The 26705-nt window shown below is 49.0% G+C and overlaps 6 protein-coding genes across 11 annotated transcripts; 3 read left to right on the forward strand and 3 right to left on the reverse strand.

Moving 5' to 3' along the window:
• Positions 1-322: 322 nt before the first annotated feature.
• On the reverse strand, positions 323-2162 carry FOIG_04400 (Ras-like protein Rab-11B; the record flags this gene model as incomplete). Of its 3 annotated transcripts, XM_031202615.1 has the most annotated exons (6): positions 323-838; positions 895-975; positions 1034-1423; positions 1504-1516; positions 1594-1890; positions 1954-2110. In XM_031202615.1, the coding sequence occupies 5 exons, from the start codon at positions 1612-1614 to the stop codon at positions 705-707; spliced, it is 639 nt and encodes a 212-aa protein (XP_031068062.1). In that variant the 3' UTR covers positions 323-704. The 3 variants fall into 3 exon arrangements, with proteins under 3 accessions (XP_031068062.1, XP_031068061.1, XP_031068063.1); XM_031202614.1 differs by having other exon boundaries at positions 1594-2162; XM_031202616.1 differs by lacking the exon at positions 1954-2110 and having other exon boundaries at positions 678-838; positions 895-1423; positions 1594-1614.
• Positions 2163-2943: 781 nt separating this feature from the next.
• FOIG_04401 (uncharacterized protein) lies at positions 2944-8435 on the forward strand. The gene is made up of 2 exons (XM_031202617.1): positions 2944-3385; positions 3447-8435. The coding sequence occupies exon 2, from the start codon at positions 3523-3525 to the stop codon at positions 7414-7416; it is 3894 nt and encodes a 1297-aa protein (XP_031068064.1). The 5' UTR covers positions 2944-3385; positions 3447-3522; the 3' UTR covers positions 7417-8435.
• Positions 5743-8903, reverse strand: FOIG_04402 (uncharacterized protein). The gene is made up of 2 exons (XM_031202618.1): positions 5872-8903; positions 5743-5783 (listed from the first exon to the last, which is right to left on the reverse strand). The coding sequence occupies exon 1, from the start codon at positions 8776-8778 to the stop codon at positions 7603-7605; it is 1176 nt and encodes a 391-aa protein (XP_031068065.1). The 5' UTR covers positions 8779-8903; the 3' UTR covers positions 5743-5783; positions 5872-7602.
• Positions 8904-9221: 318 nt separating this feature from the next.
• Positions 9222-12297, forward strand: FOIG_04403 (uncharacterized protein). Of its 3 annotated transcripts, none has more exons than XM_031202621.1 (4): positions 9222-9791; positions 10809-11566; positions 11617-11723; positions 11776-12297. In XM_031202621.1, exons 2-4 carry the CDS (start codon positions 10822-10824, stop codon positions 12016-12018), a joined length of 1095 nt encoding a protein of 364 aa, XP_031068068.1. In that variant the 5' UTR covers positions 9222-9791; positions 10809-10821; the 3' UTR covers positions 12019-12297. The 3 variants fall into 3 exon arrangements, with proteins under 3 accessions (XP_031068068.1, XP_031068066.1, XP_031068067.1); XM_031202620.1 differs by having other exon boundaries at positions 9282-10726; XM_031202619.1 differs by having other exon boundaries at positions 9222-11566.
• A 3243-nt stretch (positions 12298-15540) lies between these two features.
• Positions 15541-18408, reverse strand: FOIG_04404 (uncharacterized protein). Its single transcript, XM_031202622.1, has 2 exons — positions 17922-18408; positions 15541-17856 (listed from the first exon to the last, which is right to left on the reverse strand). Exon 2 carries the CDS (start codon positions 16489-16491, stop codon positions 16045-16047), a length of 447 nt encoding a protein of 148 aa, XP_031068069.1. The 5' UTR covers positions 16492-17856; positions 17922-18408; the 3' UTR covers positions 15541-16044.
• Positions 18409-18949: 541 nt separating this feature from the next.
• Positions 18950-22870, forward strand: FOIG_04405 (uncharacterized protein). 2 transcript variants are annotated; one of them, XM_031202623.1, is made up of 2 exons: positions 18950-19592; positions 20668-22870. In XM_031202623.1, exons 1-2 carry the CDS (start codon positions 19442-19444, stop codon positions 22287-22289), a joined length of 1773 nt encoding a protein of 590 aa, XP_031068070.1. In that variant the 5' UTR covers positions 18950-19441; the 3' UTR covers positions 22290-22870. The 2 variants fall into 2 exon arrangements, with proteins under 2 accessions (XP_031068070.1, XP_031068071.1); XM_031202624.1 differs by lacking the exon at positions 18950-19592 and adding an exon at positions 20136-20159 and having other exon boundaries at positions 20668-22814.
• Positions 22871-26705: the final 3835 nt, after the last annotated feature.

A 26705-nucleotide genomic window follows, 5' to 3' on the forward strand; every position in this document is an offset into this window, starting at 1 on the left:
GTCCAGGGGACATGCAGTACATAGCACATGTTTTCTGAAGCAGAGCCACTCAGAAAGCTTTGATCTAAACCTTAGGAATGCATTGCGTGAGATGAGGATAAGTAGAGTAGATCGGATCGTGCCTAGTAGTAGATTGATAGCCCGTCCACTACTTCATCAGTGTCAGATAAATATCCAGTGGTACCCAATTAAGGACTGCATGTGATGAATGAGAATTGCCCCGCTAACTGAAGACCCTGAGAACGAGCTGTGCACTAGCTACTAAATCAATTCGATACCAATTCACCCACAGGGCCAGTACCTGTTTACGTCCGGTCGGATCTGATCAGCATGACGTGGAGGCGTACACAGATTGTGGCGTTTAACTCGAATGCGGTACAAGCGAGGTGGTGCAGAAGGTATAGAGGTACAGAGGTACAGCTCATTAGAGGGCGAACATTATAAAGAATTCATTCAGCTACGTTAAGATGACCGTGTCGCAGCGATCGTTGGACGCATCAACCCCAAGACAACCATCATGACAAAAAATAAGAACAAAGGAAAGCCGAAGTAACCGCGCCTTCTGATATCAAAAAAAGACGTATCACGATTCCTCGCCTCCTCCACTCTCCTTTAGCGAGGAGCATTTTCGGGGACAAACGAGACGCCAGGTATCCCAAACCCCCAAAGCTCTATATCCGTCTGCAAACGGCTCTGCGAGGAATTTAACAGCACTTTCCACCCTTGGCAGCATCGTCGTCGGCAGGCTTGCTGAGGGAGATATTGGTGCCTGCGCCTATGGTGGCCTGGGCGCTGTCACCGCTGTCGAGGGCCTTGCTTGAAACAATGCGATAAATTTCTGGCCATATTGTCAGTTCAAGCTACAGAGGTTGAAGGATTGGATGGATAACGAACCAGTCAGAATGTTCTGGAATGCAAGTTCGACGTTGCTGGCATCGAGGGCAGAGGTCTCGATAAAGGACAGGTGGTTCTCGCCTGCAAAAGTGTCAATAAGAGGGACCCTCCTGTGTCAAGTTCGGTAGGATTTTCGTACTAGCAAAAGACTTGGCCTCCTCGGTGGGAACAGCTCTCAGGTGTCGCAAATCGCTCTTGTTTCCAACCAGCATAATGACAATGTTGGCGTCGGCATGGTCTCGCAACTCCTTGAGCCATCGTGTGACGTTCTCGTAGGTCTGGTGCTTGCTGATGTCGTAAACGAGGAGAGCGCCAACAGCGCCTCGGTAGTAGGCGGAAGTGATGGCGCGGTATCGCTCTTGGCCAGCGGTATCCCAAATCTGGGCCTTGATTGTCTTTGAGTCGACCTGGATGGATCTGGTGGCGAACTCGACACCGATGGTCGACTTTGAGTCTAGGTTGAACTCATTGCGGGTGAATCGACTGAGAAGGTTGGACTTTCCGACTCCAGAGTCTCCAATCAGGACGACTGCAGGTTCACAATGTCAGTAAGGGGCGATCGCAAACGTCGGGCCAGGCGTGGCCTTTGAGAGATGGTAATGACGGCACCTTTGAAGAGGAACTGCAAAGGGGGCCCACAGGTCAGCAACTGGCGGGACATGAAAGACTAAGGAGGGTAGGGAAGGGGACGAGACGTACATCATACTCGTCGTTGGCCATGACTACGGTGGTGTTTCTTCAGGTATATTACTGAGAGGAGCCAAGTTGGTGTATCGAAGATGAGGATGAGGTTGAAGGCGAGTGCGCTGGCGCTGCGAGAAAGACAAGTCGACGTCGTTGAGGTGTGGGATGTGGAGAGGGAGAGAATGCGCGGCTCTGGCGATAGGTGGTTGTTTGTACCTCGACGTCCAGTCCCCGTGCCGAGGGGTAAAGACTGGGCTGGCTGGGCTAAATTCTAACTGGAGCTACCTATGCTTTCAGGTAGGGGGGAGGAGCCTAGAATTAGGCGCCTCTTTGTTAGTGGAGGTAGTCACCTAGCGGTCGCACAAAGACACCCACTCTACCACTGTGGCCAGGTAGCGAAAGTAGTGCTGTTCGCATCACTGCTAGGTTCCAGTATAAAAATCAAGGGAATGCAACCTGTCCCCAAAAATGGCTGTTCTTGAGTCGATTGTTGGTCAGAGCTAACTTATGTGCCTTAGTGTGTAATTTGCCAACTTAATATTAATGGATGGAATAGGCAACAACAAAGAAAGCTTCAAGTCGTAGATGTAATTGTCAGCTACCGAATCCGGACACATTCTGATGTGTTAGGCCAGGACTAGTAACCGCATGATGTAGTAGAAGGATGGCTGCATCATCTATATCTCTTCATAGCACATATCCGTAGAGCTGGGTTTTTGCGTTGCCTGGGATAGGACTAACCGCATCAATGTCGCTCGCTCCCATTGCAACCTACAAATTAATCACTGACCGCTTTCAGATATGCAGGACCTTTTTTTTTAACCCGATACTCCTTACAAACCTGGTCGCATATCATAATGTTGTAGTCTTAATGCACATTCTTGTAACCTGGTCCTTTCCCTCTTTCTTCTGTCGGTAAGCCCATAGAGTCACAGTCGCTTAGATCCACTAGAGCATGTTATCAGAACACTTTATAATCATGGCGATTTTACTGAGGAGCCAAGGCACCTCTGGATTTTCGCCGCTCTTCTTGGTTTTGAAGTCATGAAGCGATGGATGTTAGGAATATGCCGACCTAGCTGCTTGCCGTACTAGTTTATTATGGGTGGAGTTCATGAGGAACAATCTTGACAACTGTGACAATATAAAACCGAACCTTAGTCCTTGACAATAAAGATGCCGAGAATGTAATCAATATGCCTTATGGATGCTTCCAGCAAGATTCGAGTCGTCATTAGACGTTTAAAGCCAAACAAACAGGTGGATGGCCTCGATGAAGTCGGGGTCTAGGTTAGGCTTTCTGGACAAGCAAGGGACTGTGCAAATGAAAAGGAGAGACCAAGGGTTTAGAGCTGACACATCCATCGATGATACGAGTCTATGATAAAGCACTTGCACATGCAGATGATTTGATCTCCAAGTCGTAAATCAATGAGGATTTCATTTGGGTTTTATACTCGCACCTCAGTGCCTTGGATATGGGATTAACAGGCGTCGATGAACTAAGCCGCTTACGTGATCTCGCGACCTGGCAGGCACCTTCCAAACAGCCCAGGCCAAGCCGGTCCCACACGCGCCCAGCCTGAGTGAAGCTCTAGCTTAATGTTAGAGAAAGGAGAAAAGAAGAGATCAAGACCGGCCCGTGATCTCATTTCATTTCTATAATCACTCCCTCACTTCACCGAAATCAGACCTTGTCGTCCAAATTTGGGAGTTCATTCATCGCGCTGAGGTGTCAATAAAAGCAAACTCACAAAATCTCAAATCAACTCTATTCAATACGAAACAAACTCAACCGTATACCTCAGTGAGTTTGACTACTCCACCTTGTTCATTGCAAAACCACGGCTGACTTCATTTCTTTTAAGAGTGGGAAAGTATCAGCGGCTGTTGGCGGTTGAACCTTATGATACACATGAAGAGCATACGCCAAAAGACGCCCAAATGGATGACTCTGATAGTGAATCAATAGTCTCCACCATCGTTAGTGAACACGACTATGATGAAGAATGGACCGTGAATGAAATATTGGCCGAATGGCCTATCGATGGCCTGCCACGATATCTCATCGAATGGGAGAACTTTGATTTGTGCGAGGCAACCTGGGAGCCTGCAGAAAACTTGAGCAATGCCCTCCTGGAAGGTTGGGAGAAAACAAAACCGCGGGATGATTTTGACATGTTCAAGAACATTCGAGATTGGAAGAATGCCGTCAAGTCCAAATATGCTGCCAAGCTCGACCGCCACCAAGAAAGAAATCGGCGCAGAAGGCTGAGAGGCGAAGAGGAAACCTCGTTCGTAGAGATGGAAGATCATCTTAAATGGGCCGATCGATTTCCAGATGGTGAAGAGCCCAGCGGTTCTGTCGTCTCTAGTCCGTCTGTAGTCACAGACATTGACATGGATGTTGAGGTCGGACACCTGTCACAACATTTCGACAAAACACAAAGAGCTTCCGCAAGCCTAAGTGAAGATAGTTCGCCAAAAAGTAGTCGTCGAAACAGCATAGCATCTGTCCATCAGCCTCCACGACCGCCAATGAACTCAGCTGCGACTACAACTACAATCCCATCCGCATCCTCAATCAGCCAGAAGCCACCACTGCGACGGCAACCAAGCAAAGTCCTTGCTGATAACAAGAGACCACCACAAAAGCCAGTTGCTTCAAGCAATCTCTTGTCATCAAAGTTCGGCGTTCGTGGACCGATAAAGCGGACCGATAGTCGCCTACGCAAGGAGCAACCGACAAAGGCTCGCAAGACCCGACCTGCGCAAGCCTTCACAGGAAACGTATTTTCAGGGGGCACAGTGAGAAAGCAGCGCACAACTCTGGCCGAAGCTGCTAAAGATTCCACCAAACAGTCGAAGCTTTTGAAGCCACGGTATGTGAGGATCATACAAAAAGCAGGTCGCGACAGAGAAAGCGCTGCACCTGCAAAACTACCGACAGACCTCATCTCTCTGAACCCAGCGGAGCGATCTGCCGACGGTCTGACTGCCTTACCGTTGCGTCCCGAAATTCCGAATGAAACAGTCAAACCCATCCGACAAAATAAGAACTCTGCTGAAATCATTTCCGAGGCCCCAAAGTCAAAGCCCAAGAAGTCAATTAGTTGGGGCACCGTTGAAGAGGCAACGATACCCGCCCGTGGAGAGCGAGAGGAAAGTCTCTTCTTACGCGAGGATTCTCTCATTCGAGCGACGACATCAATTAAAATAGAAGATGACCCTCGTGAAGCCGAGACAAACGCTGGGCCACAATCCGAGTCGACCTTCCAGACAAAGGCTTCAGACAACCAAGAATGTTGGGCTGGGAGAGCCCCTATTATGAATGATGAATCGAGCTCTTCTAACAAATCCATCACCACGGAAGTGCAGTTTGGCCCAGGAAGTCGGGAAACATTCTCGGTTATTTTTGAAAGAGACGAGGATCAGAATGGGCAGCCTTGGTCGGGTATCTTTGAACAGCACCCCATCCTAATTTTCACACACTCTTGTATGACGCGGGACTTCTGGTCTCAAGAGACTGCCCTGGCTGCTGCCAAGCTGGGCACCGGCTCAGTGACAAGCAATGGCGACCTAGATAGTTTGGCTACAGTTGCGAATTGGCTCTGTGTAAGATCTGTGGGGGTTCTCCTACATCACCAAGAACTGTGCATCTTCCTATATGCATCGTTTAAAGAGTCTGTATTACTACATTTTTACTTGTTTCGGCCTTCTCCTCACCTGATAACGCGCTCGCTTGCGCCGATTGTACTTCCAGAGGGCGTTGGCGGTGGCGATGTCCTGCCACAAATGATACCGACAGTTTTCAACCGGCTTTTGGGATTCCAGTATGAGCAATTACTACCAGAAAAGGCCCTCATGGATTATAGCAACCACAACTTCTTCCTGGTATTTCCAACGAATGCTGTGGAAGAAGCTCACTTTCTGAGCGGGTGGCTACGAAGTTGCAACCCTCAGTGTAGGTTGCTTTCTAGCCTCACCACTGGACACTGGTCTAGCTTCAGGAAGCTAGACCAAGGCGTGGTCATCGTGCATGAAGAAGCAATATGGGCCACGCGACTGTTTCCTTCAGTCTGGACTCTCCTTCACAACGTGCCAAACTTCAATTTCCGCCTCTTTTCCATATCTCTGCAACCTTCACCCTTTTATCCCTCTCTTGGCCAACCATCCCGGATCGGGGATGTCACTCTGCAAACTATCTGCGGACAGAAGAAAGCTGTATTAGTTACTCCCAGTTTTGTTATCTCACAGCCTCAGCAGGCCTGGGCTTTCTTCAAGTGGGCTTACAAATATTGGCTGCAACATCGCGGCGCTTTTACGCTCATCGTATGTGCCGAGTTTGAGAATTGGGTTCACGAGGTAGCTGTTGGGGTCAAGGAAGACTGGGAGACGCATTTAGAGAGTATCCGAGTACGTGAAGAGGACAAAGCGACAGCCGAGAAAGAAATCGATGCTCTTTTTAAGTGCTTGCAACATGTCAGAGAGATAACAGGACCTTCGGACGATGACCAACCGGCTCTGGTGTTCGCGCCTGATTCGATTGATGGCAACGATGAGCAGAGTCTTGTCAACTGGTTTGGGTGGTGGTCTATTTTGAATTTGGACCAGTATCGGCATTTCACCGTGCTCGGATCAAGCCCTAATGCTGGCATTCAGAGACTCACTCACCAGATCCGGATCCCCCAATATACTCCCTCAACTTTGGGTAACCCAGGTGATGTTTGGGGAAAAGTTAACCCTGCCGGCTCCTCCCTTGTCGCGCAGAATCAATCAGCTGTGGAGAGAACACCTCAGAAAAGACTCCAATTAATCCCTCGCGATGACGCTGTATCGTTCAAGCACTTCCTAGGAAAACTAGAAAACAATATTCGGGACAGGGACTGGGGCCCCCAGGCAGTCTTCACTTGCCCCGTCTCTTACTGGAATATGGATATGGCACATGATTTTCCCGAGTTCGAAACATACGATAGATGCCTTCGCTATTTCAATGAAAGGATTCATGGCCACACCTTTATCAATACTGGTGTGGCCTTCTGCTACACGATTGAAGGATCCTGGAAGTACGGCGACAATCGAGAAGCCACAAACAAGAACCAACGGCCGTGGATTGCTGTATACAGACCTATTGAGGTATTCAAGAAGCCATGGCGTGCAATGGAGTTGATAATATGGGACCCTGTCATGAAAATGCCGGACAATGATTCATACGTTTACGATGGGGAACTTATTGAAGCACAACGCGAAATGATACGGCTTGCTGAAGAGCCCCACAACAAAATGCCGCTGGCGAAAGTATGGATTGGGGGACCAGATGTGATTCCGCAGGGGCTTATTGACCCTGTCGATATCACTATCCACCAGCTTCAGCATCTTATGAGGAATCTGAAGGCATCTATTCCAGCCGTACCGCCAGTGATGATATCTCAGGGATGGAGGGAAGTCAGACCAGGGAATGCGCCCATCAGATCACGGCCACCCTCTCCAGAGGCAATGGACATTGATGAACCTACGGATACAAATGATGCGGCAGATGAGGACCTGAAGATTGTTTTTCATGCTCCTCGTGGGAAGAATATGGATCGGCCGACCAAGTGCAAAAACCGCCTCTTTATGCATTGCGCAAATAAAAGGAGTGAGGGATACCGCGGAAGAACGATGAATTTTGTCTTCAGACCAACTCTGGACTGGTACGATGAGCAGGTACAAGAAGGCCGAGGTTTCGAGCATATTAGGGTTATGCCGTGGCCAGCCTTTTTCTCCAAACATTCAATCGAAGTCCCTGAGCGACCTGATATGGGCTCAGAGCGGAGGGCCAAGGAGGCAAATAACTAGGGCATGCCGCATGGAGGGGTTCATTTCTACGTGATACCATGATGGATGGATGTGTAGGGGGTATATTGACATGGTTATGTATGACGATGGAGTACTGTAAAGACTAAATGTACATTATGAAAGCTTTCCCGAGAGCAACACAGATGATATGAATTGCCGTTTTTAGAACCTGGTTTCAGAAATAAATCATCGTGCCGAGGCGGGGAAGTTTCTCGTGCTTAGCAAGACTCCCTTCACACGCCGGATGTTATCCCGCACCTTGCGGATTTCATCATCTGGCTCAGGCTTGCGTGAGCGGCCGTACAAGTCATAGCCAGTACTGTGATCGGGATACGCAGTGTACGTCATTGTGTCGAGGTCATCCCGTAGCACGTCAACAGCAGTTTTGATCTTATCCATGCCTTCGCTCTGGGAACGGTATTCATCCTTCAGGCCAGAAAGAGTCTTGTTCAAACTAGCCAGTTGATTGGTGTTATGCTTGGCAGCTGACTCGTTATTCTTGGAGTCTGTCATCGCTGTCACAGAGCTTATGGGGAATGTGGTTTGAGTGCCCATGTCCCTGTGGAACATCTCCGTAGGGTCTTCAGCATCGCTCTCCTCCTCGACTGCGGCGATGGGTTTCTTGGGAGGAACCTCGGAGACGGTCTTTTCAAGCTTTGCGACGAGGGCATCGAGTTTTCGCGAGGTCAGGTCGTGGAAATCTGTACGGGCTTCGGCCTGACTGTCAACCATAGGCCGAATAACGTAACGACTTGTGCCATAGATGAGGGTGGAAAGGCCAGTGACTGCGTAGAGGGCGTTGAAAAGACGCTCCTTTGTAACGAGAGGAGGAGGACGGGGTGCCTTCGCAAGGAATTCAGGGTATGTGACGACTGGGGGTCGGTCGACGGGCGGATGGGAAGCTGGTGTTGGCGGGAGAGTTTCGGTGGGTGTTGGAGCATAAGAATTGGTTGTTTCTAAGGTTGGGGCCTTGAAATTGTCAGCATAGTACTTGGGAGCAATATAAGAAGTAATAGAAACCTCTGTCTCTGTTGTGGATTCGTCTTGGCCAAGAAGCGCGTGTATTTCGGCTTCGTCAATGCCTTTGGACTTCAAGAACTCGACCTTCTTCTCATGAGGCGCGTGTCGCACAGCGTCATTCTCGAGAAAGCGTCTCGCAACCTCGAGTCTTTCTGGATCGTCTGTCGCATTTTCCGGCTGCGACGTCTCTTCTGCTGTTGTTTCTACCGCTGACCCATCAACTTCTGACGTTGAGCTGCTCGCGGACGGTGTCGGGGCCGGTTCGGTGTTTTGGCTATCGGTCTCGTCGGATTGCGCCTTCTGCCAGCTTGGGATGGCGGGATTGGAATCTGAGTCGCTCATGTTTGATAGTGTCACGCGACTGTTTACAATGCTGGAAGATTAACGGAAACGTTGAAATAGAGGATGGAAGGGAAATGTTTGTGGTTTCCGAGGTGTAGGCAAGGTTCGGCGAGGTAGGCACATGCCTCGGTACTCCTGCCGATAACGGTGGAGTCTACCTTAGGCTGCTTCATGAGTCCGGGGTTTCTTGTGGGGAGGAAACAGTATCTGATTGTGTAGACACCTTATGTAAGTACGATATTGGAGTACATACCGCCATCAAGCCATGGTATTCAATTAGAAAATATGCCTTTACTTGCAAAATTTACTCGCAAGGCCTTCCTTATATTGAAGAGCCCAAGAAACACATGTTAATACGCGTTGATGCCGTCGAGCAAGCCAGACTTGCAGTATACGTTACGGTAGCCACTCCGTTTAATACTGGAGCCGTTACTGGAAATAGAACGGGATCGTACTAAACGGTAGCACGGCCAGAACGCGCATTCACCTGAGAACATCAATTCCAGACAATATCTCAAGTGAACGATCGCCTGTACCATCAAGGAACCTCGGTGAACGCCTAGACTCCTCAACAATTACAAATCCCATCCGCACTACCCTTTCACATTCTACTCAAGACACCGGAATCGCGCCATCAAGTTCTTGCGCCAAAAAGATTCAGCGCCATCATCTCCTATCAGCCAATCTCATCGCGGCAGGCAATTCTACCGCCAGAAGCAGGACGCAGCAACAACGTGTAACGGCGCTCGTCTCACGAGCCTCGTACTGCATCGTCTGTCGGTCCCAACAAGTTAAGCAACTTGTGTGCTTGTGCCCTGGGAATAGCGATTGCGCTTGAGTCTCCAGCTCTTGGCTCAGTCAGACCCTGTTCGGGGTGAAGCGTTTGGAAGCGGCTAAAACCCAATTACCAACTGCTGGCCGTCTAAAGGGCAAGGAAGCAGGCAAGTGAAAGTTAATCGGTGACAAAGCTGGTGTGGTGTGACCAATACCAAGGCATTCAAAATTTGTAACAGGTGAGTTGTGAATTTTCCTCTTGGTTGTCTCTCCCTTTGTTTGGTCGCAGCAAAACAACACCAATTCCGTCAACCCAGTCCCGTCCGTCTCTGTAATCCTTTCCGCGGCTGTCGCCAAATTCTCTCAATGCAACCGACGATGATAAGCTTCTCTCCTAAGCTATTCTGTATTAGCCTTTGATATCGGCAGTTTGTCTGGGCTATCACAGGATTAGGATATTCCTGGACTGGCCTGGCCGATGATCCTCAGCCATGTGCAGGATCCCGCTTATAGGAATCCCTGATTCAGCGGTAATCGCAGACGAGAGGTCTCACGTAGTTAGGTAGTCAGTCCTTGGTTGGTCGATTGATTGATTGATTGGCTTGACTGGTTGCAGGACAAATTGCATTAGTTGGCCGTTTATCTTCAGCCTCGCATCCTTCAAGCTTCAAGCTCAAGTCGTCTTTTCACCAATGAAGAGTCACCGACACTACCTACACTACAAAAGTCCAGACTCCAGCCTATCCTGTCCTATCCTATCTCGCCAACGGCAATCGCCACCAACATCCGAGCTGTACTTGCCCTGTCCTGCCTCTGGCCCTGCCTGTTCCTTCCAGCCAATCCCTTGTTAGGTGGCTCTTGGCTCCTGCTCCTGCTCCTGCTGTCTCACTCCAGTCGTGCTTGCCCCAACGAATTGAGCTTATTTCAGCCTTGTCAACACCAAAAACTGCAAACTTGTCTTCCAATCACTTTCCTCTTCTGTCATCCAACTCATTTAACTTCACATATTTAAGTTTTCGCGATCTTCCCTGGGACCCCAGAACTCCTTGAACTCTATCCTGATACAAATACAACCCACCCTTCACTTCGCATGCCACTAATTATTTCCCACTTTCCTTATCTTGTTTCTACCATCCACCCCAGGCCCCGCCAGTGCGGGCATCTATCATCATGGGTTCGCGTCCACGTCGCTCAGCGGCCACTAAGGCCAATGAAGTCATCTCTGTTCATGCCAGATGGGCTGACTCTCCAGAAAGAAGCGAAAGAAGCATGTCGTCACGACGATCTGGTCGCGCCTCAGGCGTGTCCGTCTCCCGAGATGATGCCTCATCACCAGGTGGCGATCGTCATTTGAGTTTGACTGTCAAACTTCCTTCCAACAAACTACGACAGGCTACACGCGGGGAGCGTGGCTTTGAAGGTGGAGAAATCGTATCCGGAAAGCGGAATCGAGGAGCTAAGAAAAGTTATGTGGTTGACTCAAGCCCCGACGAAGATGAAGAGGAGGAAGAGGAGGCAGAGATTGAGGTGGAGGAAGATGATGACGATGAGATGGATGTTGATGCTGAGGGTGAGGAGGATGCTGAGGGGGACATCGATATGGATCTAGCTCCCCCGACCATCACTGTTTCCAAACCAGCCCGGTCCAAGCCAGCACCTCGAGCATCGGCTGCCAAGGTCATTCAGGATGATGATGACGACGACGAGCTTAGTGACCCCGCTGATAGCGACGCTGGAGACGAGACTATGGGTTTTGGTGATGAGACCATGGCTGACGATGGTGACGAGGATGCTGAAGGCGAGGAGATCGAGGTCGCAGGCCAAGAAGGAGATGAGGATGACGAAGACGAAGAAGATGAGGAAGAAGATGATGAAGGCGACGGAGGCGACGACGACGACGATGATGACGAAGATGGTAACCCAGACGAGTCTGTCGATCTCACCAAAATGACAAAGCGGCAACGAGCTCGATTTGAAGATGACAACGCGCATCAGTACATGAAGCTGTCAGATGGTGAGTCTAATACTTATGCTTACACTTGCAATACTAATACATGTTCGCAGAGGTACAAGCGAAGAAGGTTTTTACAGCTGAGGAATTGTCCATGCGTCGACAGGAGATGGCCCGGCGGCGCCGCAACTTGAGTGAAAAGCGAAATGAGGAAGTAAAGGTAAGCTTAGAATTGAATTAAACAGAAGGTGTGTGCTGACCCCAGATTACAGATGGAAACGATCAACAAACTCCTTAAAAAGCAAGCTCCCAAGATCAACCGCAAGGCTGCAGCTGCTGGCGCCGGCGGTTCAGAAGATTCGAACAAGCCTGATCCTGTCTTCGTTCGGTGGGTCAGCAACAAAAATGGCGTTCGAGTGGCAGTGACAGAAGAGATGCTTGACAGCCCGGCCGGCCAGCTTTTTAAGCCTGCATCTAAACAGGCACCGGGTAAGATGGTCCAGGAAGTTGCTTAAGGAGGCGTCATCGTGTGTTTATTGAATACCGACTCCTGGTAGTTCAATGCATTTCGAGCACCCAGGCAGATCATAATTCAGTTGGTTTATCTGAAATATCGAAACGTGAATTTCAAGAAGAATTCAAAGGGAATCTTTAAGTGGTTTTTTATTTGTCTTGGCCGTACGGATACACATAGATAATATTACTTGGCTTTGGGCCACTCATCCAACCCCACTAACATTCCTGCAACCACTCTATATAAATTGATCCAACACGTAATGGATATGCAAGCTCTTCTCGACGTGCGCCGATGACGGCCGTGGGCAGGCAGTGGGGGCTGACCTATAGTTTCCTTGTGAATGCCATCTCTAAGCGTGCCAGCCGCTGACACTGTACCACAGAACCGCAACGCACAGTCCCGTAAACTCGTGGTGATTCGAATAAACGATTACCTGAAGTTGTTTCGTCGGTTAGAGAAGATATCCTGTGCTTAAGGGCTCACTTTACGGAGACTTGTACTGTCTTTGCCGCGTTTGCAATGTCGCCGTTCGACAATGATATGCAGACAAGACTACAGGTAGCAACGATTTGGCATGCGAAACCCTCAGCAACTCGGGCCCACTTCCTAGAAGCTAGGACCATCTCGAACAGCTCTATTGAGCGAAGGAACAATAGCTCAAAACGTTGCCGTTAGCCGACAATATCAAAGGGCGGACCGATAGCTGAGGGCAGTGTAAGTGCCGATACAATGAGGAGCAACTCAACGCCATTGAGTCGAGATACCTGCAAAATGTTTTATCGATTGACAAGGCCGAGATGAATGATCTTTGATTATGAGGTGAAAGGGGGTAGATTTGGTCATTGTGTTTTGACATGTAGTGATATCTCGTAGTATAAAACCTCGTATGCCCAAAATTCAACAACACCAAAGTCACCAACTTCCGATACTCAGCCAACAGCAGTAGCACGATGTCTTAACATCAAGGAAAGTACGGCGCTCCACAAGTAACTATCTCAGCGGCTTAGAGAGCGCCTAGAAACGCCTGCAAGTGTTGACAGCTGCCAGGCTGGCCAAACGCCATCATGTCGGTCCTTGACAGCCCTTGACGGCCGTTTGCACTGCCAACTCCACCACCTCTATTCGAACATGCAAGCACTTTAGTAGCGCCAAGGCTCGGACTCGAATATATAGAAATGTTTTCACCTCCAACTTGCTCTCCTCCTCTTCTTTCTCTCCTCACCATCGTCAGATTTCATGCACACAGCTTCAGCTTCGCAGCATCTTCCAACAATCTGATATCAGATTCATTTCTACGCTCTTCGCTTTCGTCTATCGAACCTGGTTTCTTCTCGTGAGAATACACAGAGTTGAGAGACTTTGAGCGTCGTGGAGATTCAACCAGCTCTCTTTGCGGCAACTCCATCGTCTCTACTCTTTACATACCACTTCATTCATCGGGATATCCCCCTCGTCCTACACAATTCTCAAGTCTTTTCTGCTTAGCAGTCTTGATTCTTTCATCTCAGCTTCAGCTTTCAGCCATTTCACAATTGTCGACTCTGCTCCAAGATCGCTCAAAGCACCTTTACAACCAGCAGCATTCTCGAGATATACTTCTCCATCTTGAAGCAGCGACTTTCATCATGTCTTCTCGTCAACCCAACATGGCCAATATGGCCCAGAGAAATACCCAGCAGGGAGCTGCTCGCCAGGTAAGTTATCATCTCTCCGCATATGATACGCATGCGCACACGAAATGAGATGAAAAGCGACTAACACTTTTCGCAGCAGCAGAACCAGCCTTTCATGGCACAGGACGGAAATGCATTCCAGTTCAACAACCTTCAGCAGCAGCAGCAGTTTGCTCAGTTCATGGCAAGCTTGCACTCATTCAATTCCCCTCTAAGAATTTCATATCTAACATTGCTTTTGTAGCAGAATCAGAATGGCCTCGGCCAGATGCAGCAGAACCAGAACCAGAACCAGATGACTGGTGGTTTCACTTCTCCTTTTGATAATACAAACAACAACACCAACTCCGACAGTCCCATGGTGGTTGGGTCTCATCACTTTAACCCTCAGCGGGTCCAAAACTCCTCTTCTACTCCCAACATGGCCTCGGGCAACCCCAGCTTTGAGAGCTTCACTCAGTCTCAGACCCCCTTCATGTTCACCAGCCAGAACCAATTCCTTGGCAACATGCAAGACTCGGTCATTGGTAATGCTCAGATGCCTTTCATGAATGACCTGAGCATGCAGCCTCCTTTCTTTCCTACTCCTCCCATGGGAAATGTTCAGGCTCCCTTCATGAGCGACACCCAAGCTTCTGCCATGAACGACTCTCAGAGTTTCGTTCAGCAGATGTCTGGTCTTCGCGCCACTGCGCCCTCCTTCACTCCCGCTCAGAACAGCCCTGTGCCTCAGCAGAGTGCCGTCTCTATGGCCAACATGCAATCCAACATGACTCCTCAAATGCACGCGCACATGCAGCAGATGGAGATGCGCATCAATCAGCAACAAGCCATCATCAACAGCATGATGAGGCGACAGTCTGGGTCCTCTGCCCAGTCCAACCCCCAACACGGACCAGCCCTTCAGATGCAGCCAATCCTTCAGACACAGCAGCGAATGCAGCAGCGAAACCAAACTCCTACCACTCAGGTTCCTAGCCCTCGTGCTTCTACTCCTGGAACACCTGCTGCTCAAGCTTCTGCTACTCAGCCTCTTCCTGTGCCATCCTCCGTTACTCAGGATCCTATTGCACAGTTGCTTTCTGTTCAATCTCCTATCGAACAGAACTCTACAAACGAGCCTGTTGCGGCCCAGTCTCCTACTGCTGTGTCTCCAACTACTGAGTCCTCTGGTTCTCAGGGTGGCAACACCATGCAGACTGCTCCGGCCCTGAGTGCCAACCCAAACTCCATGACTGAGCGAGGTTCTCATGTGACTCAGAGGGACAGCTCCTTGACTCAAGTCTCAAGGGTGATGAACACTAACCTCGCAATGAACCCTCGTACACGTCTTCTTCCCCAGGATGTCAGACCTCATGCCCCTCCTCCTCCTCAACACAAACTCGAAGAATTCCTTATTGATGGATCTCTCAAGGTCGTCATCCCAAACTTATTTGATGATCAGCCACCAACTGCCCAAACTTCTCCTATCCAAGACTCTTCAGCAGAGGAGCCTTCTACCCCGGCTTCTTCAAATGGCTTTTCATCTTTCGAGGATTGGTCCAAGGCGCCTGTCTATGCTCCTGGTCTCTTTGCTCCTCGGCGCTCTGATGGACCCGAGAAGCTAACTCCAAAGGAAAAGAAGCTTCGCGAGGCCGAGGACAACGGCGAGCAAATCTTTCCCAGCAAACGCCGCGTCGTCCGCATCGACCCTGAAGACCCCCGATTGATTCGCGATGAAAACGGTTTGCCTATCACACCCCAAGGTGATGGCTACAACAGTAAGTTTTGATCCTCGCTTCATTGTTCCTGGTCTCGCTATTATTGTGAATCACCAATACTGACCATGTTTGATAGTCTACTACCTCCCCGGACCCAAGAAATTAGACGCTGCAGAGCTCAATAGAATGCTGATAGAGATTCGAACGGAGAAGAAGACTGCCATGGATGAAGCTGCTAAGACTGGCGAGCCGATCCAGAACTCAAAGTCTACAAAGAGGACCAGGAAATCCAAGGCTACGAGGCAGACTAGAGTTCTCAAAACCCCATCCGAGAACATCGTCAACAAGAAGCGACGCAAGAGTACTACTACTGCTACTACTACTATTTCTACTACTAACGTCGCTGGCGATGCTCAACTTGCCACTACTCTCGGCGCTCAGCTCTCTCTGAACAACGGTCCTATCGCTCAAGCTTCCAACGACCCCTTCACTATCCAGAGTAACACTGCCCTCCCTGCACGATTTGCTGGCGGCGACGCTTTCAATCGGCAACCTTCGATGAGCTTATCCCCTCCCCAAGTTATCCTTGACAGTGACTTCACCCAGTCATTCACTGCTGGCATCACTCAACCACCTACCACTGGCGGTGACTTAACTCTTCAACTCGCTCAAGAGAGCAGCTTCACTTCTCAAACCACCAACGAACAACCCACGGCCAACCTCCTTGGCAACGACTTCGCTTCCCAACCTTTCAACCCCTCGGACGATAGCGTCCTCCAGCCCACTGAGGACTTTACCAACACCAACGATCACAGCTTTGAGATTCCTGCTGACCTCGATCCCATGTTTGTTGACACCAGAAATACCCCTTACGAGGACTTGCCTCTCGATACTGAGCCTTTTGCTCAATTCTCCTCCACGCAATCTGGCTCTTCCCAGTCCCCATCGACTCCCGTCTCTGATTCTGGCGCTGCCAAAACCCTTGATCACGATCTTTCTGCTGTTGCCGCATGGCTTGTTGGCCATTCTGAGGATGCTTCTGCTGTCACCTCTCAAGACCAGCTGGCTCAGATCGAAGTCAATGCTTCTATGCCCCATATTGTTGACCCCTCCCTGTCTGTCCCCGTTCTGGACATTTTCAAGACTTGTCAACCTGATCTGTCCCTCAGAGACAAGGACACTTTGTCTGAGCCATGTGACGAGATCTCCATGTTTCCCCGAGACGATGAACAAGGCACCCAGCTGCGCAGAGTCTCCAACGAGCTCGATCGACCTCTCCCAGAGCAGGCTGACATTGCAGTTTTTGTTGCTGATATCCCCAACCCATACAATCGAGACTTGGACGCTGAGCGCGCTGGCCTCATTGAGCGGTTCCGAGCTGGTGGTGAGTTGAACTACACTGATCGCAGTGTTCTTATGCTGATTGCGGGAATAGACTCTTCTATCGACGTCGATGCCGTGAACAGGCAGACCGCGGGAGTGACCGAAGGCATGTCCCCAGCTGATATTCCGGCCTTTTTGGACGACGTCCCTCTGGATATCTTTGCCAGTCTTGAAGACCTCCCTGAAAACAACCTTCAGGACCCCAGCGCTACTACTGGCAACAACAACACTATGTTCCCTGTTGCTGGCTGTTCAGACTTCAACTCTTCTAACGCTACTGGACCTGCCTCAACCTGGCCTCCTGCCGCACCTAATGTGAGCCTTGTAGATATGCCGTATTCTCCCGCTGTGGCATCTCAAGAGACTCAAGATGCCCCTTTCCAGCCTCCCCAGGGCCCCGAGTTCCACCCCCAAGACCCTTACAACAACCTGTTTGGTGATGTGGGCAATGTCTTCAACCCCGACTAGCAGTCCCAGGGCCAAGACAACACCACTAATGGAGCCTCAGAGGGAGTATTCCTGAACCCTGCCGTATTGAACCAGACAACCACCACTACTCTACCTACTTCCACAACCACAACCAACACCGCCAAGACTGGCAACAACAAGCGCAAGGCGGGTGAGGATGCCAGTGCCGCGCCCAAGAAGAAGGCTCGCACCAAGAAGGCCCTTGTACCGCAACTCGCGTTGCCCCAGTGCGAGGTTCGCTTTGGTCCTGGCGCGCAGCAGTAAAGTACGAGTCATGAGAGGAGAGCGAGAATGATGAGAATGATGTTGCTTGCGGTGGATATGAAGGATGAAGAATGAAGAATGAATAGATGATCAGCTAGGGGCAGAGCCCAATGATGAAGAAGGATGTTTGGTTCATGGTTTGGATGGTGGTTTTTTTGAGACATAGAAAATTATAAAATACAAAAAAATGAACATAAAATAAAAAGCCCCTAGCTCTCATTGACTCTTGACATCGTGATATGTTATGATCTCTCGCAGTGAAGCCCTTTGCAGCTTGGTTGGTGGCGTGCTAAGTATGGTGTTTTGATGAGCACTCTCGGCCCACCAATCTCTTGAGAAGCAGAACATCTGTTACTACATTGCTTATCCATACCATGCTCCTTTATGTACCTATGGGTATGGCAGGCTCTTGCATGTATTTCAATATCTCAATTTGCAACCGATGTCAGGCCAGCGATCAATAGTGTTTGTGTTGTTGTTACTGAGAGGCCACATGCAGGTTCCCAAGGCTTTCAGACGTTTTGGAAACAGATTGATTGATACAATGGAAAGTATTTACAAAGATGTATTATCAAAGCCGGGAACAGACATAGACAGTGAATGGCCCATGGTTGTTGGTTGATAGTTAGCAACCGCGATAGGCGACTATTTAAATGGTAATGGTCTGACATTGCATTTACCTGCATATCATTTTAACGGCGTCTACGTCACTTAAACTTACCTTACATGGAGGTAACCGGGGCATGAAGTTTAAAGTTGAGTGAGAAACGGTGAGCGAGACATGAGAGTTTAAGTGGAAATGAGGAGATGGAGATACAGATTGCCGCGATAATATTTGTTATTCTCGAGTTTCTTGTTTTCTCGAGCAATATCTGTATAGGTAGTGTGATTATTGATATCTGATGTGTAAGGTAGGTAGGCAGGTGACTGTCATGATGAGTCCACGTGCATCAACAGTCCAGGGCATCGAGTGTCAAGTTGGGCGGCTGACTCTTGTCAACCAATGAGAAAGATCAATTGACCGCTCCAGCTTTTCCAACTTCAGGCCTGATTGCCCCGTGGCTGGTGATTCCTCATCCCCCGCTACTCCCCAGTTGTAGCCTGAAAGTTTGTCTCCATTTACTGGGTTAGGTTGAGCTGTAAGCGAATATGCATCGATCGCGAAAAGGGGAGTTTATCCAGAGTCACACGACATTTGGTCCACTGTCTCTTCTTCACATGCAAGAGAGCAAGACAAAAATAATACGAAAATGGCCAAAGGTGATGGATGGATGCATCGTTTACCCGTCGGAAACAAGCGCGAACCGAACCCTCCCGTTTATTTTAGGTATCAATAAATTTCTGTACGTTCCCGTGTTTGGACAAGGATTATTAGATCCCACCTCTAGCCAAAGAGGACTCTTCCAATTGCAACCCAAGCAAGTCAGTCCAGTGGGGAATCGGGCTGTCGCACAGGCTCACTCACAGGCTCTGGCGCTGAATTTTAGGGGGCCGGGAAGCTCAGGGTCTAGGGTGACCACGCGCGGAACCTCAGGTTTGCCGTCAAAATTTGTCGCACAAACCTCACTCAGTCACTGCACGCACACTCGAGCAGAAGCTGCTGCTACCGCCAACCACCATCATTGTTTTCTCTCCCACATTCCGGGTGCACGTTACGTCTGTGCCTCGGAAATATCATAACCTGACATTTGACTTGTGTGCGGTATTTCTTGGCTGCTGCAACGAGAAGCACTCGACTAGACCAGACCACCCGTAAACTGGTCCAGAACGAAAACCAGAACCAGAACCAGAGCCGGTAGCAGAACCTTGAGGCCCCCAAAAGCCAAAAACTCTGTCAATCGTTCCAGTTCTGGACTGGGACCCCTGCAGAACCCTTCAATACAGAGACAGCGACTGAGACTTTCCTTCTTCAGCCTTCCTTTCCTCTTCAGTCATGTCGCCTTCTCCGCTTAAAACGCCTGGCTCTGGCTCTGGGGCTGGCGCTGGCGCTGGTAGTGAACAAGCATCTTGCGTCGGCTCCGACCGTCATCAGTCGTCTACAACTGCAGCACCTACAGAATCATCGAATGTCGATATCGGCAGTGGTAAGTTGATCACTTTCTTTGTCTATCTACTGTATTCTCTTCTGTTCTGTTCTCGGCCAACACCGTCTGCTATTCTCGGTCAGCACACAAACTCAAAACCTAACCCAATTTGCCTACCTAAACCAAGCCTTACCCCATCTTTTCACTCGTTTCGCTCGCTCGTCCGTCCATGCAAGGGTCACGGCTGCACGCACACGAGTGATCACCGCTAGATTGAATTGCCCAGAGCCTGGAGATGCAGGGACTAGGACCTCCAAAGTATCCAAGCTTTTGATGCATCAGACAACCTAGTCCTTGATTTGATTTCGGAATCTGGGTTGTTAGACATTCGCTCGAGTTGTTCAGACAACTACAAGTCTAATTCTTCTTGTCGCTTCTTCACTCTGCCTATTTATCTCCGCCTCTTCATCTGTCTCACGTTAATTACTGCCAATTCCTTTCCTGTCTTGTCTTGCCTTGCCTTGTCTTGTCTCGTCTCGCATTGCATTACATCGCAAATCCACTCCACGCTACCACTGCGGCTCTAGTTTCTGGGGATCCGCTGCCGATCATGTCCCGGTGAGCCAAGCAAGTCTTTTGCCTCCCTCTCTCCTGTTACAGCTCGTCAATTGGGCCTTGGCTTGCTTTTTTTCCAACCTTGGCTTCGATCATAAGTTGCAGTGCCTTGGCTCTTCAACTCCCTGTTCCCCGCGTTACATGCCTCTCCCTAAGCGACAACACATCGTCATATAAGGAGACACATCCTCTTCAATCGGACAAGGAGCCGCAGCGTGTCAGTCGCATCGAGAACGACTCGGAGCATCGCTAGTACTCAAAAATGACCCATGCGAGCCCTGTCAATAGCGCTTTACCTTAACCTGATCTTCCAACGCCACCTCCGCTTAAACGATACCACCGCCTGCTTCCATATAAACCATCCCCTTTGGCCCCCCCGAACCGTGCTGTACCACGTACACACACACACACACATCCCTTCAGAATTGTTGGCTGCTGCTTCTTTCGCCTTTGCTAAACTTTGTCTTCTCAAACTTTGCATTTTGCCTGTTAAGGAGGATCGTCTAATAACATAATCCAGCCGCAAAGACAAGTGATCCAAATCAAATACAAGAACACGAACATAGTCGACGACAATCGCCAACTCGAGATATCACATCATCCTCCCCAACCAACGTCCACCCTCTACTTCAGGTCGCATCCGCTCCCCCGCATTCTCGCTCGACAATTGCCGCCACCGATACTACACCCGCTACCACAACTCCAATTACTGAGTCACCTGCATTGCCATTGGGCTCTTCAAAGCAATCGCCAACAAACACCGCTCAACTTGCCTCAAGGGCCACCGAAGCCCGGGCAAGCACTTCTTCAAACATGATATTCTCGGATATTTACAAGAGCCCGCGATCACCCATCGCTAAGCTCCGTCACCACTCGGTCCAGTTACCGACACCGCTGCCAACCAATACACCAGATTGGTACGGCGAGGAACACGCAGACCTTCTCAGCAAGGACAAGGTGAAGCAGAAGGAAGCTGTGAAGAGGTATCTCGACGTCAAAGTCAAGAACGATTGGGAGTTCCCATGGCCTTCTCGCGTTGTCGAGCCCCCACTACTTGAGGGTGACATCGCTGTTGTCGACACTGCATCTGAAACACCTGATGCAATTGAGGCTGTCACCAGTCTCGATGTCACAGAACCGACAAAGTCAATTCAAGATGAGACGCACGAGGATGATGGCTACCAAGTCGATGACCCCGAGTCATCAGATAACGAAGACGGCAGCGATGCCGAGTCCACCTACAGTACTGTCTCTGAAGATTTAGTCAACTTTCGCACACGTCTAGACTGGGCCTCAGATCTTTCTGATGATGAGGATGAGCCTGGCCCTTCGCGATCACCTTTCCGCTTTGACAACCCCAACAATGTGGGCTCCACTGTCCAAGCTGTGGTCCAGGGCAAGCGCGCCAGGCGAAGGAGAGCAGTTCGCAAGGAAATGGAATGGAACGAAGGACTCGCCTGTTTCGAAGCGCGGCGAAATGCATGGACGGGCGCACGAACTGTTCGCGTTCGGGCCAAGCCTGCAACGCCCCCTGCTGTGTCACCACTATCTCCCCGTCGATTCTTCTTCCGTCGCTCCATGTCAACATCTCCTCCTGCCTCGACAATCGCGTCTACTTTACCGCCGCAAGTCAGTGATGCGTCAGACAATTCGTCACTCGCGAGAAGCGACGAGCTTCGCAATGCTCGATCTAAAGACACCACGCCGTCGACACCTCCCGACAGCCGAAATTATCCTGTTGAGGTCCTGCTTCCTCTCCCCCCGCCTCTCCTACCTCCCAATAACCCTCTGCGTGCATCCATCACACCTTCTGTCTATCTCAGTCTCTACGACAAGGTCATCATTCACAGCCTTCAGCCCTCGTGCCCTATTAATTTGTCCGATATGCTTCGAGCTTGCGTTACTGGCTGGAAGCGAGATGGCGAGTGGCCTCCACGACCGACAATGGCTCCCGCTCCTGTCGCCAAGAAGAAGAAACCCAAGAAGCCCTCAAACCCCTCAGAGAACGCGGGCAGTACTGTACGCCGCATGAGCTTTGGTCTGCTGGGTCGTGACAAGGACGATTCGACAAGTGGCAAGGGCATTCGCCGCAGCCTTGTTAGAGCTCTCGGCATTGGAGAAGGGACAGAGACCCCTAAATGAGGCCATCTCGTTACGAATTCATGATTATGATTAAAACCCGGAGGATTATCATTGCGGTTGATGCATGGCGCTTATATATGGGCTCTCGCTTTCTGGCTTGGTATACCATGTAGGGAAGGAAATGTGTTATGTATTCTGGTCTAGTTCTCTTTATTTTATGTTTTCTGCCATGACCTGGTCATGCTGGTATAGGGAGTTTCGGGGCATGGGTCTGTCTCCATATTGGAGTCTCTTGGAGCAGCTGAGAGGAAGCATGCATTTTGATACGTCTTGATCCCAGCATTGCGGCCATGCTAATTTACTTTGCTATAACTGTATTCTTTAACTTGGCATTGCTTTTTCCCTGTTGCTCACTGAGCCTAGTGACAGTGTCATTATCTTGGTGCTGTCGTGATGCAATAGACTGTGATAGTTTAGGGTTGACGCCATAGTTCGTTGGAAGAGTGTCACATGCCGTCAGCAGAATTGAGTTTCGATTGTCTTGACAGAGTTTCAATGGCATCTCTGTAGACTGTCACTGTAAGACCTAACATGACGGCTCGTTCCGTATGTGTCATGTGAGTTGCGCACCCTGTCGATCACGCATCATCGGGGCAGCTGCATATTGACTTTGGAGTGTTGAGAAGTCTTTGGCAGATTGAGATTGTTCCTATGAGTCTAGTTCTGCAAAGCACATTTAGCAAGAGGCCAGCGGAAGCTGAAAACACTGATTTGATGGGCTGGTATTGTTCGACTGTACTGAACTGAAACTTGAATATCAAAACTTGATCTTTTGATGGTAGGGTCAGAGGCTGATAAAGAGTAGGTCGTCTCTGGACTTGGGTAGAATTGCACAAGGTCTGAGTAGGTTGATATATTCCTTATGGCCACTCTAGTTCGTCCAGTTTGGCCCAGTTATGAATATATCGAAAGAGTATTAACGTGCTTGGCAACTCCAAGCCTATCCAAGGATAAAATGTTGGAAGGATAGTAGCGTTTAGTCTTTGTCGAAGCCCGGAATGGGATTGGTTTACACAAAGAAACATTATTGGTGAGTATCTATGTCAAAGAATAGCAACAAGCGAGACTCGTGTCTGGGGAAGAGTAAACTTCTCGGCGGGAGCATAGATGTGAAAAGACATCCCAACATTACTCTCCTAATTCTGTCACTGAATGGTATGAGCATGCTGAGAGAGTTACACAGAAGATGTCTCGCTGTATTTGATGTCTGATTGGCAACAACATTTCTTTCGATGACCATGCCTATCATTCTCTTTGACTATCCCAAGAGTGATATTGCTGGGTCTTGACCTTACTAGTATGTACTCAGCCCCTTTGATAAGATAGCGCTGTGATACAGGTGTTCAGCTCGAATGTGAAGAGTATTTCAACGGAGAGTCTGCATCTTTCAGGTTTCGGCTTTCTTCAGCACTTCCTTGCTTCTTTGCCAAATCATATGTATTTCAAGCCCAAGTACATGCACTCCAGGTTTCAGTGACCGCCTTCCATGAAGTATTTCATCTCTGCCTCGAAAGACACTTGAATTTGACTCAAGACTACCTAAAGTTTTGAAAATAACGTCAAGGTTAACATCAGCACCACGAAGTTTGACGGATTACAACCGTATTAGGATGTACATCTTATGGTCCAGAGATTATCCAGCAGTGTCTGATAATGATTATTAGGTAACTATATCTCTATTTGCACCATGTGCAAGCTGGTTAACCTAGACCGTTCGGGCACTCCATCATAGCCCTAACCGTAAATCTTCACATAGCTCCCGCATCAGAAGTCCTGAGAGTAAGTATCAAAGAATCAGGAGCTCGCGACTGTTTCAGTTTAGTCCTTACTCGTATGAACTTGCTTGTGATTGTGCATACCTATATTGCTGATGACCTCTGGGCCTGACACAAGTCATAATGATCCGGACATGTCACAACAACTGGCGTGCTTCTCTGGCAGTGTATAGAATGACATCGTGTTTCCTTCTCTATTTTATACTGTATGCTAAGCGTATTATGGCACGTTGAGCTCAACATACTTTGTTGAGCTTTATTGCATTGGTCGAACTCACTGCTTGTGACGACACTTGGCAAATTTCCAGTTGATGCTAATAAAACTCAAATGCCATCGTACGAGATAGGGACTGTTGAATATTGTAAGTCTCCAAGTGTCTTGTTCAGGCTGCACAAATCAGATAAGTTTGGTGATAGTGGACTAGCATGATTTCTTGGGATGAAATAAACAAAGCAACATGCACTTGTTTATTGAGAACTCCCAGAGGAAAAGCCAAGGGAGTCTATAAGGCACATGATAAGTGTTGGTTCTGGTTCTGCACCCACATCCTGACTGTATCCTCAATATAGATGGAATGGCCCCCGTCGTGGCTCGCCGGTCAAGTATATCTTGTACAATGCCTTGTTGGACCATCCGGGACAGGATCTTATCATGCCGGTCTCCAGTATCCCCTCGAAGTTAATTATCTTGCTTGAAACATTTGAACAAGAGACCTCCATAAGTAGCTGATATCTATCATTGGCTCTAGAGTCTATCCTTGGACAGTAAATCATCTGGCTTTTCAAGATCTCAGGAACAAAGACCTCGTCATGATAACCGCCATGCCACATCACTTAGTTTACAGCATGCGAGATTAGTTAGTGAGTGCAACCTAGAGCTTGCATTATCCTTTTCTCTCTTGTTCTCGAAGTTTGAACTGAAGATGATCGATATAAGCTATTAATCTGTCTCGCAATTGCCTTCTCATGAAAAGGCTTATATCAGCAAAATTTGAAATAGTTGAATATTAAAAGTTTAACTCATGTAAATTATAGGCGAGCAAGGTTGAATCTGAGCGTGAGTGTAGTTCAAGAGGTGATGATTAGTGCGCCATCACAGGACCTAGCTCTGAAGACCGCAGGCGTCCAGAATCTGGATAAATGAATGCCCTTTTGACTCGTAGTGGCTATTGCTTCCAGATTGTTACCCCCGCTCATGACATCCTTGTCTCAATCGTTACAGTGCTACAACCTTCACCCATCATGACAGGGCATTGGAGGGTGCTCACATCGGAAGCGCCTGATTAGAACTACAGACTGGTTCAAAAGCAAGAAACTGAAACTCATTATTATACCAGAAGACCATAATTGATGATATCTTCTCGAAGCGTTGTGCCCCATACGTGTCCTTTCTCACCTCCTACGGATGGCACTTTGGAGAAGTATCATCAAACGCTATAGCAAGTCCTCAGTTAAGGATGGGCAAATAGAGAAGCAAGAGCTAATGCGGCTAAGATGCATTCACAAACAATGGTGACTTGTGCTTGGATTGGGTAAAATTCCCACCTCCTCATGAGATGTCCATGTGTAGCAACCACTGGAGGATCATGACAGTTGACATCGGACGTAAAAGACTGAAGTACCAACCGACGAGCTTCAGGCTTAGAACCCAATCCAATACACCGAAGCTAGTTACTGGTTTCAGCACTGGATTTGAGCCTCCCCTACCTTTAATCTCCACCTCATGATGTAGGGTTAGGACCCCCTGTGAGAAGTGTGAATCGGTGTATACAGCAATAAGGGTAATGATACTCCCGAGTGAACTACATTCTTTCCTAGCAATATTTGAGGAATCAATTTCGGTGGGCTACAAAAACCGCAACTCACCTTTTCGATGAAATTTACGGAGTAGTTGTCATGAGCGACATGATGCGGGACCAAGACACCATCAGTTGTTCATCGGAAGAGGTAGGCTGCCACATGGCAGGACTCCAGGCAACTTAATCAATCAAGCGAAAGAATACGGAGCCTCAGCAGAGAATGTCTCTTCCCTTGAAACAAGGAGGCCTTTTCGTTTGGTATGACTGTCAACGACTATGCGCCAATTAGCAATTGAGTTTAGACAAGTCCCATGTCCATGGCGCATTATTAAGCATAATAGTTCCACCATCAGGCGGTTGGAAAGTCATGTTGACTTATACATATAGCCATATGGGACCGGATCGGTATTGTAACTAGATTGGCAGCTTGTGTTGGGGCTGAAGCCTGCCGCACTGCGAATGACCGACTGTGAGGCGTTCAGTATATTCTTTGGGTCACAAGGCTTTCGCCAGACTCCTCCGAGTTTTGTTCTTTCTGGGCTGAAGATAATGAACCCCAACGTGGCATTGAGCTTTCAGTTCTTAATGTGACGCAGAACCAAAAGTGACCGAATCACCTAGGTTGGTGGCATTGATGGCGACCTAATGGTCGTTCAATTTTCTAACGATTTATGCTTCTTTGCCAAGTCTGGGGACTATATCACAATGACCCTTGAATGCTCTCTTGCGTCCCGCTTACCTAGTTCAGTACTCGCTCTGGGATGTCCGGAAAGTGGATGGAACTTCACGAGTGTCCAGATTGATCAGATAAAAAATTTTCCTCTCTTCGCCGATCTCGGGTT

The sequence above is a fragment of the Fusarium odoratissimum genome, assembly GCF_000260195.1.
Source record: "Fusarium odoratissimum NRRL 54006 unplaced genomic scaffold supercont1.5, whole genome shotgun sequence".
NCBI lineage: Eukaryota > Fungi > Ascomycota > Sordariomycetes > Hypocreales > Nectriaceae > Fusarium > Fusarium odoratissimum.

Bases quoted from the DNA above. Each gene is read 5' to 3' on its own strand.
- FOIG_04401 (XM_031202617.1), top strand. From the start codon at position 3,523: ATGGATGACTCTGATAGTGAATCAATAGTCTCCACCATCGTTAGTGAA.
- FOIG_04402 (XM_031202618.1), bottom strand. From the start codon at position 8,778: ATGAGCGACTCAGATTCCAATCCCGCCATCCCAAGCTGGCAGAAGGCG.
- FOIG_04403 (XM_031202619.1), top strand. From the start codon at position 10,723: ATGGGTTCGCGTCCACGTCGCTCAGCGGCCACTAAGGCCAATGAAGTC. The intron at 11,567-11,616 runs GTGAGTCTAATA...ACATGTTCGCAG, and splicing joins GTACATGAAGCTGTCAGATG to AGGTACAAGCGAAGAAGGTT. The intron at 11,724-11,775 runs GTAAGCTTAGAA...CCCAGATTACAG, and splicing joins AGCGAAATGAGGAAGTAAAG to ATGGAAACGATCAACAAACT.
- FOIG_04404 (XM_031202622.1), bottom strand. From the start codon at position 16,491: ATGGGGCATAGAAGCATTGACTTCGATCTGAGCCAGCTGGTCTTGAGA.
- FOIG_04405 (XM_031202623.1), top strand. From the start codon at position 19,442: ATGTCGCCTTCTCCGCTTAAAACGCCTGGCTCTGGCTCTGGGGCTGGC. The intron at 19,593-20,667 runs GTAAGTTGATCA...AACATAATCCAG, and splicing joins GAATGTCGATATCGGCAGTG to CCGCAAAGACAAGTGATCCA.